The sequence below is a fragment of the Cervus elaphus genome, chromosome 20 (assembly GCF_910594005.1).
Source record: "Cervus elaphus chromosome 20, mCerEla1.1, whole genome shotgun sequence".
Taxonomy (NCBI): Eukaryota; Metazoa; Chordata; class Mammalia; order Artiodactyla; family Cervidae; genus Cervus; species Cervus elaphus.
In genome coordinates, this window is record NC_057834.1 from 129,437,162 (window position 1) to 129,454,389 (window position 17,228).

A 17,228-nucleotide genomic window follows, 5' to 3' on the forward strand; every position below is an offset into this window, starting at 1 on the left:
TTGGCCTTCTTTGCCGCCTGTCGCGTTGCCTAGCTACCGGGTTTTGGGGACGCGGCTGCGGGGCCCCCTGACTTCTGGCTACTAAACCTGGAGGCTCTGTAGCAGACCCGCTGGCTTCCGGCACCATGTCCATGCGGACGCTGCCGCTGCTCTTCTTGAACTTGGGCGGGGAGATGCTCTACATCCTGGACCAACGGCTGCGGGCCCAGAACATCCCCGGAGACAAGGCCCGCAAAGGTGAGGCTCCCCGCCCGCACAACCAGCCCCGGCCCCCTCAGCCAGACCTCTATAGCCAAGCGCCTTTACAGATTGGCCAACACCCCTGCACTCTGCACTCTCAATAACCGGGGACCTCTTTCATAACCCACAGCCCCATCCAGGCAGAACCCCTCACCAGCACAGTACCCAAAAGATCGTTTCACCACAGAGGGATTTAATACCCCCATTGAATATTATTAGGGTACCTGACCTCCCCCCATTTACTCATCCCCTTAAATTGGAGATGATTTCCCAATCTCTCTTGACAATTGATCCCTCCCAAACATGAGGGTCCCAATGGGCCACCCCAGGTGGCACACTCTTTCCCCCCAGGGAACCTTCTGAGTCTCCATTCCTCTGTGCAGGATCCCCCTTCATAAGCTGGAGGCTAGTCTTACTAAGTTCAGAAGCTATTTCTAGAAAGGTGGGCATCTGAAATAACATAGATAAATAAAAAATAAAAGTTGTCTTTTCCCTTCACAATTGTTTGGAGAGAATGCAGTTGTGGAAATAATTATATGAGAGTTTCTAAAATGCAAAATCTGCCTCCCATACATACCACACCTAACCCTAGAGAATTGGCCACCCAGAACTCTCTGCCACCCTTTTTCTCTCCTTTTCCCCTCCTTCTCAACCAACAGCTGTTTTCACCAAGTTTCCTGGGATTAAGTATGAAGGAAATACTGTATTTGAAGGTAGAGAAAGGAAAGTCGGTATAAAGGTAACTGACATAGTGCTGATTCAAACATTTACTGTCTCCAACAGTCTCTGTATGCTCAATTGATGTTCAGCATAAAATTCAGATATTCACTGTTGTATCTATGCAATTGAGTCCAAGTCCATGCATAAAGAGAAAGAGCTCCCTATAGCATACCCCCTCCATTAATTCTGTACACTGCTGCCAGTGAGCATTCTAACCTTTGAATCTGTCCATACTCCTTGCTATTTAAAACCCTTTGTCAGCTTCCCACTGCTGTCTGGATGGAGGCCAAGTCCTTGGCAGGACATTTCAGGGACCTTCCTGATCTGACCCCCTGTCCACCTCTGCAGTCCCAGCTTCCACCACTGCCTGCCTCCTACTGTGTATCTTAATACCAAACTGCTTGTAGATCTCCATTTAAAGCATGTTCACTCATGTTTCCATTGCTGGTAATTCCCATTCTACCCCAACCGTCCCATTTCCATGCTAGTCACTTTCCTTCCATCCTGCATTATTCAGCTTAAGAATCATCTCCTCATCTCCACATGGGAAACGGCCTGCGCATACTCCCATACCTGATGTGTGCCCCCCTCAACCTTATCGCTAGCCATATTATACTGAAATGGTCTGCATATGTGTCTGTCTCCCCACGTGATTGTCTTATTCACCTTTGTACTCCAGCACTTAGCATAATGCCTACAACTGAATAAACTAGTGCTCAGTAAATGTTTGGTGACCTGCTGTTTGGTATTACATTGCCGTTTTTCCCTCAAGAGGGTTCTGTTTTCCTTGGTGCTATGTTATGTGATTTCATTTGGGCTTTTGGCACCAGTGAGCTGATAGGGTGTGCTTGCCCTGGTGGTCTGCAGTCTTGGAAGGCAGGAGACATTAGCACTTAAGAACATGCTCTCTGGAGTCATACAGATAGAGCTCCCAATTCCATCTTTGCCATTTAACTAATTGTATGACCTTGGAGTGTAGACTCTGTATGCCTGTTTCTCCCTAGAAGGGGAATAATAAAATATACCTCACAGTGACATTGTAAAGATCGATTGAGGTGACGTACTTAACATGTTTAACACAATGAGTAGCAGGTATGGTCTTTCAAGAGGCGGTCTGGGCAAGATCCTGTGATTATACTAGGGGGCTGGCTTCCTTTGTGTTCAGGAGCTGCAGTCCGGGGTTTGCTAGAGATGGCATCAGGGAGTTTCAGCCATCTTCCGTAATTCACATTCAAACACTTTCCTTCCACTGTTGAGTTGTGTCAGATGCCATTGAGGTGCTGGGCAGAGCCTCACGCGGCCCTTCTCTGCATCCTCTGGAGGTAGGGCTTTTGATCAGTCTGTCCAATAACTGATTCTAAACCTCAGGGATATGTCTTCCTAATGCAATAGCAACAAACATCTATTAAGTACTTAACCACATACCATGGACTTCTCTGAACACCTTAATCCCCACAACTATCCTATCATGTAGGTAGTACTACTATCCCCATTTTACAGATGGGGGAAGTGAGGTTCATTTGCCCAGGTTTACATAACTGGTAAGAAGGAAGAGTAATGTGTTTGAACCCAGGTCATCAGGCTCCAGAGCTCATACTGTTCATCCGCAACCCTCACGCTGCCCTGTACTTCCATACTCGAGGGGATTACATCAGAATCTTTGTGGAGGGAATGGGGTGGGGAGGGAGTTGGAAGGTTGGGAGAGAGAGGGAGAGGCTTGAAAAAAAAAATTCAGGATACCCACTGGTCTCATCAAAGAAATGACAGAAAGTAGTTGGTTGATGAGGACATGCAGAAAATAGAACGAGAAAACAGGGCAGAGGGTGTGAGATTCAAAACAGTCAGCTAGTCCTCACTGAAGCTCTGGGTGGAAACCATGTTTCTTCTAGAAGTTTTCACTGTCTTACACGACTAATTGGTCTCCTGGAGGCCATCCCTTAAGTCCAGGGCCGATCTTGCAGTTTCTCCCCAGAAGGCAGCTCACTCTAAGTTTAGCCTTCAACAGAAAGGAAGTGCTGTCTCTGTGGGGCAACTTCTGACTGTTGCATACTGAATGAGGTCCCACGTTTAAGCAATTGCCAGAATAATAAAAGTTGCTTTCGCCTCACTCCTGGAAGATACCCTGAATAAGGGAAAGGCTACCCACTCTAGTATTCTGCCCTGGAGAATTCCATCAACTGTATAGTCCATGGCGTTGCAAAGAGTCGGACATGACTGAGCAACTTTCACTCACTCACTCACTCACTCACCCTCTTAGAGATACTCATAAGCAAGGCCCTCTTACCATGTGTTTGCCTTCCTCATTTGACAGAAGGGGAAACTAAGGCATGGGGCCATTAAGTGATTTTCCCAAGATATGCAGATCACAGAGTAGTACTGAGCAACCAAATGCTGTGAGATACTATATTTATTTTTATAGTTCCAATTCAACAGGAGGCTCTGAATAAGCCTTGAGCCTACCTCCCACTCAAAATATAAGTAAAGTGGAATTGTCACAAACAAGTCATCCTTTAACTTCCGGGGATCCTCAGAAGGAAGAGGGCCAGGAGCACACACAGCTCGACAGCAACCTCTGCTGGAGCCAAACGACACTGCCTGCAAGAGTGCCTGGTAGCCCTGGGCATGTGTTCCCAGTTCTTTTTTTTGGTCAGCAGCAGGTAATCACTCTCCCTTAGGGTAGGTGAGCCCCTGGCAGCCCCTCTGTTGCCAAACATGCCTTCAAGAGGGTTTCAGCTCTATCTCTCTGAATTCCCACGAGCCTATCAGGCAAGACCGCCTGTAAAATAAATGCCATGAAATGACAGATGTGGACATTATGCCAAAAAAGCCAGCATCTGCTTAAAGAAGGCTAGTGTCTTGGTGCTGCTTCCCCGGTGTTTTCTCTCCGGAACCCTGTAACTCTGTGGGAGAAAGATGGTGAATTTCCCCAGAGGAGTCTGACCCTGCAGTAGGAACCCTTTGCAGCTAGGCAGGACATGGCACTCGTTGTGCTTTCAGGAGGGTCTCTTAGGAGCTGTCGGCGTTGCATACTGAAGGCACATATATGCTAATTCGGAGAAGGCAATGGCACCCCACTCCAGTACTCTTGCCTGGAGAATCCCAGGGATGGCGGAGCCTGGTGGGCTGCCGTCTATGGGGTCGCACAGAGTCGGACACGACTGAAGCGACTTAGCAGCAGCAGCAGCATATACTAATTATATTATACTATGCACGTTATAACCTCAGGAGTCACGTCTCAAACAATTTAGTGCAAATGTTCCCAAAATACACCAAACTACAAAATGTTTTTAAAATGTGGTTGTGTGTAGATCTCTGTTTATCTGTGGGTGGTTTTAGATTGAAATCTCTCCCAAAAAAAATCAAGGAAAGAAAAAAATTCATCACACGAGCCTTTATGGGTGGTGCCCCAAATTCTGAAGTAGAGAAAGCAGAACTAGGAGAGAAGTCAGAAAAGTGTTTGATGTGTCTATTTTATCCCCACAACAACCCTACCGGGTGGGTGCAATTATGATCCCCATTTCACAGATGAAGAAACTGAGGTTACACAAGCTGCTTGAAAATACAGCTAGTAAACAGGAGCGCCAGGTCTCAGCCCATTAAAGGGTCATGATTCTGACAGATTTCTCTAGCCAAGTACATTTTTCCTTATTTGGTCTCTTCTTGGCATTTCCCTGTCTACCTTTGTCCTCAGGAGCTTTCTGTACAGTGGTCCCATCATTATTTCCCTCTTTTTACCCGGAAGTCACACCTCTCTGTATAAAAGGTAAATCAGAAACAAATAGTTTTTTTCTGTTGATTTATCTTTCTAGTTTTTGTTTGTTTGTTTTTTAATTTGAGTAATTCTGTGTTCTAGAAAGAGAACTCTTACATTAATAAGAGAATCAGGTTGTAAAGAAAGAAAATTCTTTTTGTACCTGTTCTCAGGATTATTCTTCCTTGCGGAAGTTAGTGTTTTTAAAAGCCTTATTTTGAATGATGTCTACTTTCAGAGCGTTAGAGAGGATGGCTTCTGAACCTTGCAAGGTAAACCCCAGGGTATCTCATCTTCCCGAGCTTCCTCTCCTCCTGGGCCACGCTCTTCTATAAGATACAGCCTCCCTAGGGCTTTTTTGGAACTTGTTATTTATCCATCAGCCTTTTAAAAGCTTCAAATGGAAGGCAGAGTATTTGCATTAAAACATTAATGCAAACATGAAAAATAAAGTTTCATAAGCCAGATCATTGGAATTGGTATTTTTAAAGCCTCGTTGAAAATAACGTTCTTGCTTCATGAACTGGTGTTTTCTTTTTATATGCTTCATGTAGATGAATGGACAGAGGTGGACAGAAAACGAGGTATGCTATCTTGGGGCTGCATGTATTCAGTCTGCATCCACAAGTTCACCCAGTCCTTCCTCAGTGGGGCTTAGAGTGGGACCACTCTAGACATTTCCAAGTAAAAGAATAGGCATGAGTTTCTCTTTAGCTGAGACATTGGTTATACAGTTGAATCTTTTAAATACAGCGTGAAAGATGAAAACCAAGCAAACATTAGTCAAAGGACCATATTGCACCCTAGGTATTTGTCCCTTTTCACAGTTCCAAGTTTGGCAAGGACACCTGGGACAATAGCTACATTTCCAGGTGGCCTGTCCTATTTAGTCGTCCTTAAACAATTCTGTGATAGCGTCATGTAGCCAAAGAGCTGTTCTCCTGAGTACACAGAGATATCTGTTGAGCAACTGAGAAACGTGGAAGCATGTGGCTGCATGGCCGTCAGGCTTGGGCACAGAAGGCATGACACGCATGCACTGTGGTCTTATCATGCCAGATCTTCAGTTTTCCCCTCACCTACAGCCAAGAGCACACCTGAGAAAGCTGTTGATCCCTCAGCATAAAACCTCCGCCTTTCTCACCTTTAAATGTCATCATCTGACCCTGGGTACAGGTTATGCATGTCGTCAGCCATCAGCCTCGATGTTTTAAGTCCTCTCTCCACACTAATAATGCAGAGAAGATAACATTTGTAATATTTAAGAGCACAGGCACTAGAATCAAACAGCCCTGTTCTGATGGCAGCTCCACCCCGTCCTATGTGACCTTGAACTTTAACCTCTCGAAAACTCAGTTTTCCCCTTCAATACAGTAGGGTAATACTTCAGCAAATGCTTTGCCCAGTGCATCCCCACTAGCCTTTTGTGCTTGTTTGCTATCATTTCAGTTTCTTAAATTGGTTTATAGTCTGATTAGGTTTGCCTTGGTTTTAAGAAACTTGAGTATTCTTGAACCTCTGTTCTTTTTCTTTTCAAAGCCCTAGCAACTGGGGGTGGGGAGCAGGGTACCCTTCAAAATCGTTTGATTATTTATTTATTTAAATGAGATAATGAATGGAAAGTTCTAAGCCCAGAACTTGCAACATAATAAGGCTTCAAAACATGGTAACCACCCAGAAATAGTAGCTTCTCTTTTTTACCCTTGGTTTCAAGTTGTGTGTCCCCATAAACAATAAAATTTACAGCAGAAGTACTAGTTTAAAACGCAGTTGCTTTCATCAAGAGAATTATTTCATCAGGCCAGGCTCGAAGAAAAGTCCAATCAAAGTGGTTGGTAAAGTTTTATAATGTTTCACAACGGTCTTTCACCACTTCTCTTAAGCAATTTTTGGCCCACCTCTTGATGCACTGCAGAATTTCAGGTGAGAAGTATGGATTTTGAAGACTTTTTGTGTAAGTAACTGAATCACTGGAATTTATCTTATATATCCAAAAATAATAAGCAGAAACTGACTTCATAATCCAAACCCAGGATTAGAAGCCTGATACGTTAAGAACTCAGTTACTGACCCTTCCAGTGCACCCATGAAAAACCACCCCTCCACACACCTGGCGTTAGTCTCCTGATGAAATCTGGCTCCTAGCACATTTCTGCCTCATGCAATTATGCCGAGCTCATGTGAGGGCCAAAAACGAACACCAAGACTAACTTACAGATCAGGTTAAAGCTTCTCAGAGGACTTCACGGGTGGTCCAGTGGTTAAGAATCCACCTTGTAATGCAGGGGGTGTGGGTTCTGTCCCCAGTCGGGAAACTAAGATCCCACGTCCCGTGGAGCAGCTCAGCCCACATGCCACAGCTACTGAGCCCGTCGAGTACCATAGCTAGAGAGTCTGTGCACCACAATGAAAGACCCTGCATGCTGCAACTAAGATGCAGCCAAAGAAAATAAATATTATTAAAAAAAAAAAAACTGCTCAGGTTTAGCTTAAATATGGTGTGGGCTGCTACTCTTGGGCAAGGATAACATTCACTTCCTCTCTGCCGCAGCAAGTGCCAGCTGAAGCACACTGAGAGCTGTAAGCATGTTAGTTTGTGCCCCCTTGCTCCTTCCAAAAAATTAAACCAAGGTGGGTGCCCTGGGTGCCAGGACCCAACTGCAAAACTGCCATCTCCCCTTGGGGGCATTTGTGTTCACTGCTCTGCCCATGGGGACAGGGCCTGCCATACTGTCTTCCTGGCAGGAGAACTTTCTGGAAGCTCTTATGCAAGAAGCCATGGTGATACAGAGCTTATTCACTTCCCAAAGAAAAGGCTTCACTTTGCTTTTTACTTTGCCAGAGTGGCTGACAATCACCTTGGGGCTTTTTAGAACTGACTTATTTGGGTTTAAGCTATTTTCCTAGATCTTGCCAAAGGCTCAAAGACCCTAGAGACATGACTCGGCACCTCAGTGAACGGGAGCTCTTTGTAATCGTGAACATAATCAGAGCTGATGCGATTCTTTAATATGAGTTCTTCCTCTTTGGCACTCCTCCCTGGCCTCCATAAACCTGTGGAAAATTCTTCACATTCCCTCTTTTTTTGAGGCCTTATATGTGGCTTTCCATATGTAGCTATTTCCGTACAAACTCTACATTTATATAGGCTGCAGTAAGAAAAATGTCAGAAAGCCCAATTTATTGCAGACCCTTGCTTGTTTAGATCGAAGGCCAAAGGCCATGCTTGAAGCAAACCCAGAGGAGTTCGTGGGTCTCCAGGCTGTCCACAGTGGGGAGAGGTTAGTGCCTGGGCTGAAACTGTCCCATATGAGGGATACCCTGTGTTGGAATGGATCTGCTTCTTCCTCACTGACGGGGTGGGGTCTAGGGTAAAATACAGAGGTCAAGTGTGAGTCCAATACTTCCGAAAGCAGTCACACGCAGTTTGTTCTTTCGTGTCAGGGTGGGGGTGGGGGATGTTTCCCTCCCCGCCTTTCTCTATAGCCCTTCCATTTAAGATTTAAGTACAGCTAGCCCTCAGCTCCCCGCTTCTCCCCAAAATTGCTCTTTGAGATGCTTTAAAATGCTGGCCTGAGCCCTCAGTGTACTTCTGTCAGTTACTTACAAGTAGAAAGAATGTCTGAAACCATGACCTTGCTTCTCTCTCTAAGATACAAGGGCGACCATGGGTCACCTGCCATGTCCTTGGTGTGGCAAGAGAAAAAGAGATCTGTATCTTTCAGCGATAATCATTCATGTGATTTTGTATATTATTTTAAGTAACAAGTTTTCTTTCAAATTTTAATTACTATAAATGTATTGTCTCAGCATCCATATACAGTCACCTTTAGGCAGGAATATATCTGGCTTAATTAAGAATGATCTGTGTTCAACCATATCTGTTTCTATTTCTTGTGCCAAAGGGTTTTCCTAGCCGTCAAATAATGTTATTTGAGTAGCACAAAATATCTAAATGAATGAGTGAATGAAGACCTAGAATTATAGATACTTTGATTTGCACACACCTTAGCTTCCCTGGTAGCTCAGCTGGTAAAGAATCCGCTTGCAATGCAGGAAACCTTAGTTCGATTCCTGGGTCAGGAAGATCCCCTGGAGAAGGAATAGGCTACACACTCCGATATTCTTGCCTTGAAAGAATCCCCATGGACAGAGGAGCCTCGCAGGCTACAATCCATGGGGTTGCAAAGAGTTGGACACAACTGAAGCGACTAAACACACTAGAACCTTTTATTCTCGCCACCTGGAAATTTTCCATCCAAACAACAGTATGGGACATATCACTGCAGTGTGATATCATTATTATAGATCACATAGAGAAATTAAGACATCCTCAAATGGTGTTATGAAGAAGGCAATGGCACCCCACTCCGGTACTCTTGCCTGGAAAATCCCATGGACGGAGGAGCCTGTTGGGCTACAGTCCATGGGGTCTCGAAGAGTCGGACACGACTGAGCGACTTCACTTTCACTTTTCACTTTCTTGCACTGGAGAAGGAAATGGCAACCCACTCCAGTGTACTTGCCTGGAGAATCCCAGGGACAGGGGAGCCTGGTGGGCTGCCGTTTATGGGGTCACACAGAGTCGGACAGGACTGAAGCGACTTAGCAGCAACAGCAGCAGGTGGTGTTAATCTGAAGTACACATCTTGTAGAAACACTAGAAAAAGTTTTAATCTCTAACCAGTGGGTAGGCCCCGTCTATTTGTGTAAACTGTTTTGGAAAAAAAAAAAGTCAATTACCATTATAGGTCCCATTTTATAAAATTTTAAATTAAAAATGTTATAGGCTTGCTAAACAGAAAAGGTGATGCTGTTTCTCATTTTGAGGTGAATATCTAATCTACAATGTTAATAGAAATCTTTTTTAAAGAAAGAATAAATATGTTCTCTATCATCAAGTGAAATGTTGTATGTGAAAGTGGTTTGAACCACAGCACATTGCCACGTGTATGTTTGCCCTAAGATGGGCTCATAAGGCACTCTGGACCCTGCTTTCCACTGGGACACACGTGGGGTTTCTCCCCAGGAAGCAGGTCTCCCAGCACACTGCATCCCCATACTACATAGGCCCCGCCCATCCATTCCATCTGTACACGGAGCATTTCCTAAATAAAGCTACCACCAGTGCTTTGCTCACCTGCATCCTCTCTTGTCTCTACAGTTATGAATGACATCATTTCAACCATGTTCAATCGAAAGTTCATGGAGGAATTGTTCAAACCCCAAGAGCTCTACTCCAAGAAGGCCCTGAGGACTGTCTACGACCGCCTGGCTCACGCCTCCATCATGAGACTGAACCAGGCCAGCATGGATAAGGTGAGCGGCTGCCTCCGTTCCCTGGGCTGCGTTTCTTATGTATTACCACAGACTGGAGTCAGAGGAGATGATGTGTGCAATGGTGCATGGCAAAAGACAGGCACGTGTTAACATGGCTTGTTCTTGAGTTTCAAGTTGGGAAGGACCTCAGAAGTCATCCGCACCAACCCCTCTGTTCAGTTCAGTTCAGTCTCTCAGCCATGTTCGACTCTCTGTGACCCCATGGACTGCAGCACACCAGGCTTCCCTGTCCATCACCAACTCCTGGAACTTGCTCAGACTCATCCATCAAGTTGGTGATGCCATCCAACCATCTCATCCTCTGTCATCCCCTTCTCCTCCTGCCTTCAACCTTTCCCAGCATCAGGGTCTTTTCCACTGAGTCAGTTCTTCACATCAGGTGGCCAAATATTGGAGCTTCAAACCCCTCTGTAGTTTATGTCATTATGTCACCCAGAGAGAGTGCTGGTCTGCATGTCCATGTTTAGATTGTGAGGGACAGGCAGGCCTGACGTGCTGCAGTCCGTGGGGTCACAAAGAGTCAGACTCAACTGGGTGAACAACAATCCAGCACAAGCACCCAACCCTGCTTAATTCTGCTTCCTTCTTAGCAGATCTCGGCTCTGCAAACCAGGCATTTCTTAAAGAGCAAATTCAAAACCTCTCAGTCTCTACTTCTAATGTAAACATATCTGTTTCTTTGTGCAACAATTTTTTAGGGTACTGATTTTAAAAGGAATAATTCCAAATAAATAATGGCAGAGAACAGGTAGCTCTCCTGTTCATCGGAATTCCAGACACTTTACATGGATGCCCTGCCCTCAGGGAGAGAGAGCAGAACTCCCCACTCCTTGAATGTGGCTGCACTTGGTGACTTCCTTCCAAGGAAGACAGTATGCAAAGAAGGGGAAGGGGAACAACTAACTTCTCAGTGGAGAATCATGGCAAGTATTACCTCAACCAGGTGGTAACATCAGCAGTGATAAGCCATGTGGCGGTATCCTGGTATGACAAGACGAGAATAACGCTTTGCCTCTGTGATCTTCCTCCCCAAAACCCACAACCCCAGGCTGATCATGAAGAAAAACAGCAGACAAATACCATTCGGAGGTCATGTTACAAAATACCTGACCTATCACTGAAATTGTCAAGGCCACCAAAAACAAGGAAAACTAGAGAAACTGTCACAGCCAAGAGGAGCCTAAGGAACCATGATGACTAAATAGAATGTGGGAAATGGAACTGAAGTAGGACATTAGAAGAAACTAATCTGAATAACAGGGCTTCCCTGATAGCTCAATTGGTAAAGAATCCACCTGCAATGCAGGAGACCCTGGTTCAATTCCTGGGTCGGGGCGGCGATCCCCTAGAGAAGGGATAGGCTACCCACTCCAGTGTTCTTGGGCTTCCCTTGTGGCTCAGCTGGTAAATCTGCCTGCAATGTGAAATAATGTTAATAAGAACCCCTTTTCAAGTCCCTTTATTATGTAAATTTTTATAAATCGTGAGGCCTGACAGTGGGTGACAGGTGTGCAAAAAGCAGCACCGTCTCATTGCTGGCGCCTGGGAACCTCAGAGAGACAGACTGCCTTTAACTGCGCCCGCTTGCCTCCTGCCAGGTACCTTTAGAAAGTTGCTTTAGCTCCCTGAGCCTCTGTTTTCTCATCTATAAAATGGGGATAATAACAGCTACTTCATTAGTTAGAGGGAGGATTAAGTGGGAAACATAACATATAATGACACAGGAAAGCTCAGCACATAGATGTTCTGTAAATGTCCAGTATCTTCTCCTCTCTGTTCCTCTCCCCCTGCCTTTAAGAAAGTTTAAGTTTCCACTGAGAAAGGATGCAGAATTTAGAAAAGAAGCTGGGTTTGAGTCCTAGTTCTGCCAATGGCTGTGAGACTCAATTCACTGAATAACTCTGAACTTTCATTTCTTCATTTTACACCTGTTTTTATCCTTTATTCCTGGCATGGTGTCCTGTACAGAACAGGTACTTAATGTTTGATGATGACGGCTGAGAGTCTGAAATCTGTCTCTAGTATTAGACAAGCCTGCACACGCACGCACACACACACACACACACACACCAAGATAGCTCCTGCTGTATGCCACTTTCTTTTTTTATTTTATTATTGGATATAATTGCTTTATAATGCTGTGTTAGTTTCTTCTGTACAACAAAGTGAATCAGCATATGTTCACGTACATCTCCTCCCTTTTGAGCCTCTCTCCCACCCCGCCACCCCGCCACCCCACCCCTCTATGTAGGCAGGCACTTTCTCAGTGAAATGTTTAGCTGCATGTTGGAGAAAGGAGATCATGTAGAGGGTTCTAGCAAATGCTTCAGGATCCGACTGTCTTTAGTTTCAAAATCTCACCCTGCTGCTTTTTACCAGCCATGTGAAATTAGGCACCTTTCTTCATTTTTAAACTTGGAATAATACCTACCTCAGTATTCTTGCCTGGAGAATCCCATGGACAGAGGAGCCTAGCGGGTTATGGTCTATAGGTCACAAAGAGTCAGACACGACTAAAGTGACTTAGCACGTACATACACATGCATACATGGGGTCGCAAAGAGTCGGACACGGCTGAGCGACTGAATTGAACTGAACACACACATAGAGTCCTTGTGAAATTAAACAGGATTAGTTGAGGTCATGCACATCCGTGTGCTCAGCAAAGCACTCAGGTGATTTAACTTTCAGTCCTGCCTCAGACATGTCCATACCTTCTCTGCCAAACTTGCCTCCATCAGTAGCGTCATGTAGCATCACGCATCTCCCAGGCACCATGTTGAAAATACTGTGGTCATTATGGACAGCCCTCATCTTTGTCCCCCAAATCCAATCAGGCAGTCACCATGTGCTAACAAACAGCTTTTCTCCTGAGCGTCAGCCTCTCCTTTTCCCTGCCTCATCCTTCCCCACCATCTTTCTTCCAGACCTTCCATCCGGGTTTCTCCAACAAAATTTATTTCTTTCTTACAATCATGTTATTGCCACCCTCCTAGGAGCCAGGCACCAGCTATCTGCCCTCACTCCAGCCTCTCCCTTCTCGCACATCTCATCATGGCCAGACTCACTAATCTTGTTTATTTACCACTTTTATCACATCAGTGCAGAAAATTTCAGTAGTCCCCTAATTCCTACCACATCTAGTCTAAATTATTTTGCCCATCTTTCAAAAACGTTTAATATTCTAACCCTGCCATAATTATCCAGCTTTATTTCCCACCACCCCCAACACAGACCAGCCCCTCGAGTCAGGCTGTTCTACTCTTTCTGCCAGGAAAACAGCCAACCCACGACTTGCCTCCGGACCCTCAAGCATGCATTTTCCCTCCCTTACCCAGTTGGAACCCTGCCTCAAGTCTGTATCAGGCCCACTTCTTCCACAAAGCCCGTCGTGACCACTTTGGTCCCCACCAGTGTCTCACCTCTGATCTTCATGAATGGCCATACCATTCGTGGAGCTTATTTATATCCCATTACGTTCCATTATTCATCTCATACAGTCATGGAACCTTAGTCTTGCCACTTTCACATGTGTTTTCCTATTTACATCTCTCAGCAGTTCTGCAAGATTGAGGAACTAGGGAATACTTTTTACACATGAGAAAACTCAGGCTCAGAGAAGCAAAGAGACTTGGCCAGGGCTGTCCAAAAAATCCAGGCTTCCCAGGTAGCTCAGTAGGTAAAGAATCTGCAATGGAGGAGACACAGGTTCGATCCTTGGGTCAGGAAGATCCCCTGGAGTAGGAAGAGGCAACCCACTCCAGTATTCTTGCCTGGAAAATCCCTTGGACAGGGAGCCTGGCGGGCTACAGTCCACACCAGGGGTCGCAGAGAATCGGACACAACTGAGCACAGCACGGCAGCAGCACATCCAACAAGTCCGCAGCAAGGAGGGCTTGGATTTGGGTTTTTATTCTCCAAGCCGGGCACCCAGTCCCGGGCCCCATAGCTGCCTGTATTGTTTCATATGCATCCCATCAACACCACACGTACACTGACCGGAAATCCTGGTCTGCCCGGGAATGTCCTGGTTTACTGCTGTCCCAGCTTGTTACCGTCCCCCCCTTTCCCTCTCAGCAGTGTCTTGGTTTGCGTGATGTGGTCACTGAGCTGCGTAGTAAGAGCTGAATTGGTTTCCGGTACTGTTGGACGTTCTGAGGCCTGCCCTTATATAAGGTCCTGTTTCTTTTGCTCACGTGTGGGTTGGCAGCTCTATGACCTGATGACGATGGCTTTCAAGTACCAAGTGTTGCTGTGTCCTCGTCCCAAGGATGTGCTGCTGGTCACTTTCAATCACTTAGATGCCATCAAGGGACTCATCCAAGATTCCCCAACCATCCTTCATCAAGTGGACGAGACGTTCCAGCAGCTGACTGACGTAAGCGGGCTGTCGGTGTGCGTCCTCTCAGCCCCCAAGACTCGTTCTCATTCCCCTGTTAAGGAGAGGCAGATTCTATGACAAAGAAAACAGGACAGGGAATGACCCAGCCGGCCACTATCCCAGAAAATTCTAAAATCTTCAGGAATCCATTCTGGTAACACAAGAGATGTTTCATCTGATGCCCTCTCACTGGGGCCTTCATCCCTGGGAAAGCAGCGCCACAGAACATAGCAGTTCTTGCCTAACTTTTCTGAAAGGGAGCTGGTAGTAGAGGTTCTGTGGAATCTTGGGGAACGGGAGAGGCAGAGTGCGCCTCCCTTGGTGTGCAGCGATGGGGTGCGCCCCTTGGGTGGACTGGGGGATGGGGGTGGGGGTTGGGGGGGTGGTATTCCCCTCCTGCCCCTCCACCCCGCCCAGCAGCTGAGTCTTCTGCTTGCCCTCTGGCTCCATCTCTGGGCACCCACCCTCCCCACCCCTGCCTGTCCACAGTCTCCCATCTCACTTCTGAAAGCGGAATGCCTGTTTCTGCTCTGCCTGCGCAGATATACGGGGGCCTCTCTGCGGGGGAGTTCCAGCTGATCCGACAGACACTCCTCATCTTCTTCCAGGACCTGCACATCCGGGTGAGTGAGTGGGTGGCCCAGGAGCGCCCTGCGCTGCGGTCCTCGCAAGACAGGGCGCGAGTTGTCAGGGCAGACAAGGCTGGGATTCCACCCCATTAGCACGTCCTCGGTGTTTGGTTCCATGATGATCAGCTGTCTGATGATAAATCTCAGCAGTTTTTCAAGGGCCCAAGCAGGACAGTGATACCACCATTCCCTCCCAGTTACCTTCTGTACATTTCTTTAAATATGGCTTCTTCCCTTGCTTCTCCAGGCCCCTAGCCTGATCTCAATTCCAAAACCTTTTCTGGAGCCTGTATCGCCTTGACTTCAGCATCTGAGCTGTCAGGAGGCGGCCCTCTTGCTCCATGGAACTGTCCCCATCTCGGCATTCCCTAACCTCTCCCATCTCTCCGCCTTTCAGTCCTTGTTCCCCTCCTCCTGTCTCCAAGCCTTCCCCCTTCTGCCTCTACCCTGCTCTTGAGTCACTTTCTTCCCACTTTGGCTGCCAACTAACTCCTCTATCTGTGGTGACTCCTACTTCAAAACTCTGCACCCCCGTTACCCCAGCCCTGCCATCAAGATCTACATCTCCACCTGCTGCTGAAAAGTTCCCCCAATGCCCACAGCCTCATGTCTGCAGCTAAACAAGTCTCCAGAATTCAAGTCCTGCCTAACTTCCTGGTTTCTTTTGAGAGAACCACCATTCCCTCACTCATCTGGCTCAGCCCCAGACCATCACACCTTTGGTTTCCCTTCTCTGATCTTCATCTGACTGTGTCTGCAACCCATCGAGTCTGCCTCTTCAATATCCACGCCCTCCTGTCCACTCCAGTCGCTCAGCTCAGGCCTTCATACTTTTTATTGGCCCTTGCCTCGCAGTTGACCCTACCACCTCCTCTCACACCTCCTCCAGACAATTCTACACTCCAAGTTTGAAAAACCACATGTCTGAGCTTCTGAATTTGGGGCCTGTCTCTCTTGGCCAGGACTTTGTTCCTTCCCATAATTTAGCACACTGGTACGGAACAGACACCCACCATGAGCCCAGGTGCTAGGGTCAGGCGCTCCTGTTTGAATCCCAGCTCTGGCACAGCTCCGTGACCTTGGGCAAATTACTTCCCTGAGGCCTTAGTTTCACCATCTGAGAAATGGAAACGATAATACCTGGTTTAGAGTTTGTCAGGAGGATTAAGTGAAGCATCACATGTCACATATGTGTTTGCATATATATATGTATATACTATAGAGTGCTTCTGGCAGCAGGGACAGGAACCTGGTCGTGGTGGTTGCCTCCTGGGGGTGGGGAAGTGCATGGAGGACAGGGATGCAGAAGAGACCTACTTTCCCTTGTATACTCTTTGAACTTTTTTTTTTTTTTTGGCCACATTGAGAAGCTCACAGGATCTTAGTTTTCCCGACCAGGGATCAAACCCGTGCCCCTTGCAGTGGAAGCACAGTGTCCTAACCAGTGGACCAGCAGGGAAGTCCCACTCTTTGAACTTTCTGAATCTTGTACATGTTCATGTGTAACATATTCACAGAAATTTTTTTTTTTTAAAAAGAGAAATAGGGACCACTGCAGAGGGCGCAGGTTCAATTCCAGATCAGGGAACTAAGATCCCACATGCTGCTCAGTATGGCCAGAAAATAATAATAATATTAAATCAAAAAATAAAAAGGAAATACATAAAATATACTTAGAACCTTGTTATTTCCCTCCTATGAACAGAGAAAGACAAATAGATGACAATGCTGAGGCCAATTTTATTTTTAACCCTCATGAATAATTTCATTTGCTATGGATGGAGCAATAATAACATCGATGTAAATCAAGATCTCTAATAGTCATCAATTAAAATTAAAAATGTGAAAGTACAAATAAGATTAAGTTTTACATTACTTTAAAATATTGAAAACCCTGCATCTTATGGCTGTCAAGCCTGTGCATATTTGGACAATATTTTATGGATCGTTGTAATACAAGCAGCCATATTGATTTCTCAGTTCTGGCTAGATGAAATTCATTATGATGAGAAGACTCTTAATAATAAGTCTATAACAAAATCATTAAAATATATTAAACCACAAACTACATTAAGCTTTAATTGCTAAATGGGCAGGCAATAAAACATCAGAATGTTCATCAAGAGAAATAGGAATCACATATCCTGACATTACTCAGCCACTGGTC

At 45.9% G+C, this 17,228-nt stretch overlaps 1 protein-coding gene and 1 long non-coding RNA gene across 3 annotated transcripts in view; one reads left to right on the forward strand and one right to left on the reverse strand.

Annotated features, from left to right (window-relative positions):
- OSCP1 (organic solute carrier partner 1) overlaps positions 1–17,228 on the forward strand; it is a 27,601-nt gene continuing 10,373 nt past the window's right edge. The window contains exons 1-4 of one of the 2 annotated variants that reach the window (XM_043876926.1): positions 1–237; positions 9,876–10,030; positions 14,262–14,429; positions 14,975–15,055. In XM_043876926.1, coding sequence (XP_043732861.1) covers positions 126–237; positions 9,876–10,030; positions 14,262–14,429; positions 14,975–15,055 — 516 coding nt within the window. In that variant the 5' untranslated portion in view covers positions 1–125. The remainder of the gene's footprint in view (positions 238–9,875; positions 10,031–14,261; positions 14,430–14,974; positions 15,056–17,228) is intronic. The other variant, XM_043876928.1, reaches the window with a different exon arrangement.
- LOC122677105 overlaps positions 15,061–17,228 on the reverse strand; it is a 13,091-nt gene continuing 10,923 nt past the window's right edge. Inside the window, exons 2-3 of the long non-coding RNA XR_006335711.1 lie at positions 16,075–16,178; positions 15,061–15,191 (exon numbers count right to left, since the gene is read on the reverse strand). This is a non-coding gene — a long non-coding RNA (uncharacterized LOC122677105). The remainder of the gene's footprint in view (positions 15,192–16,074; positions 16,179–17,228) is intronic.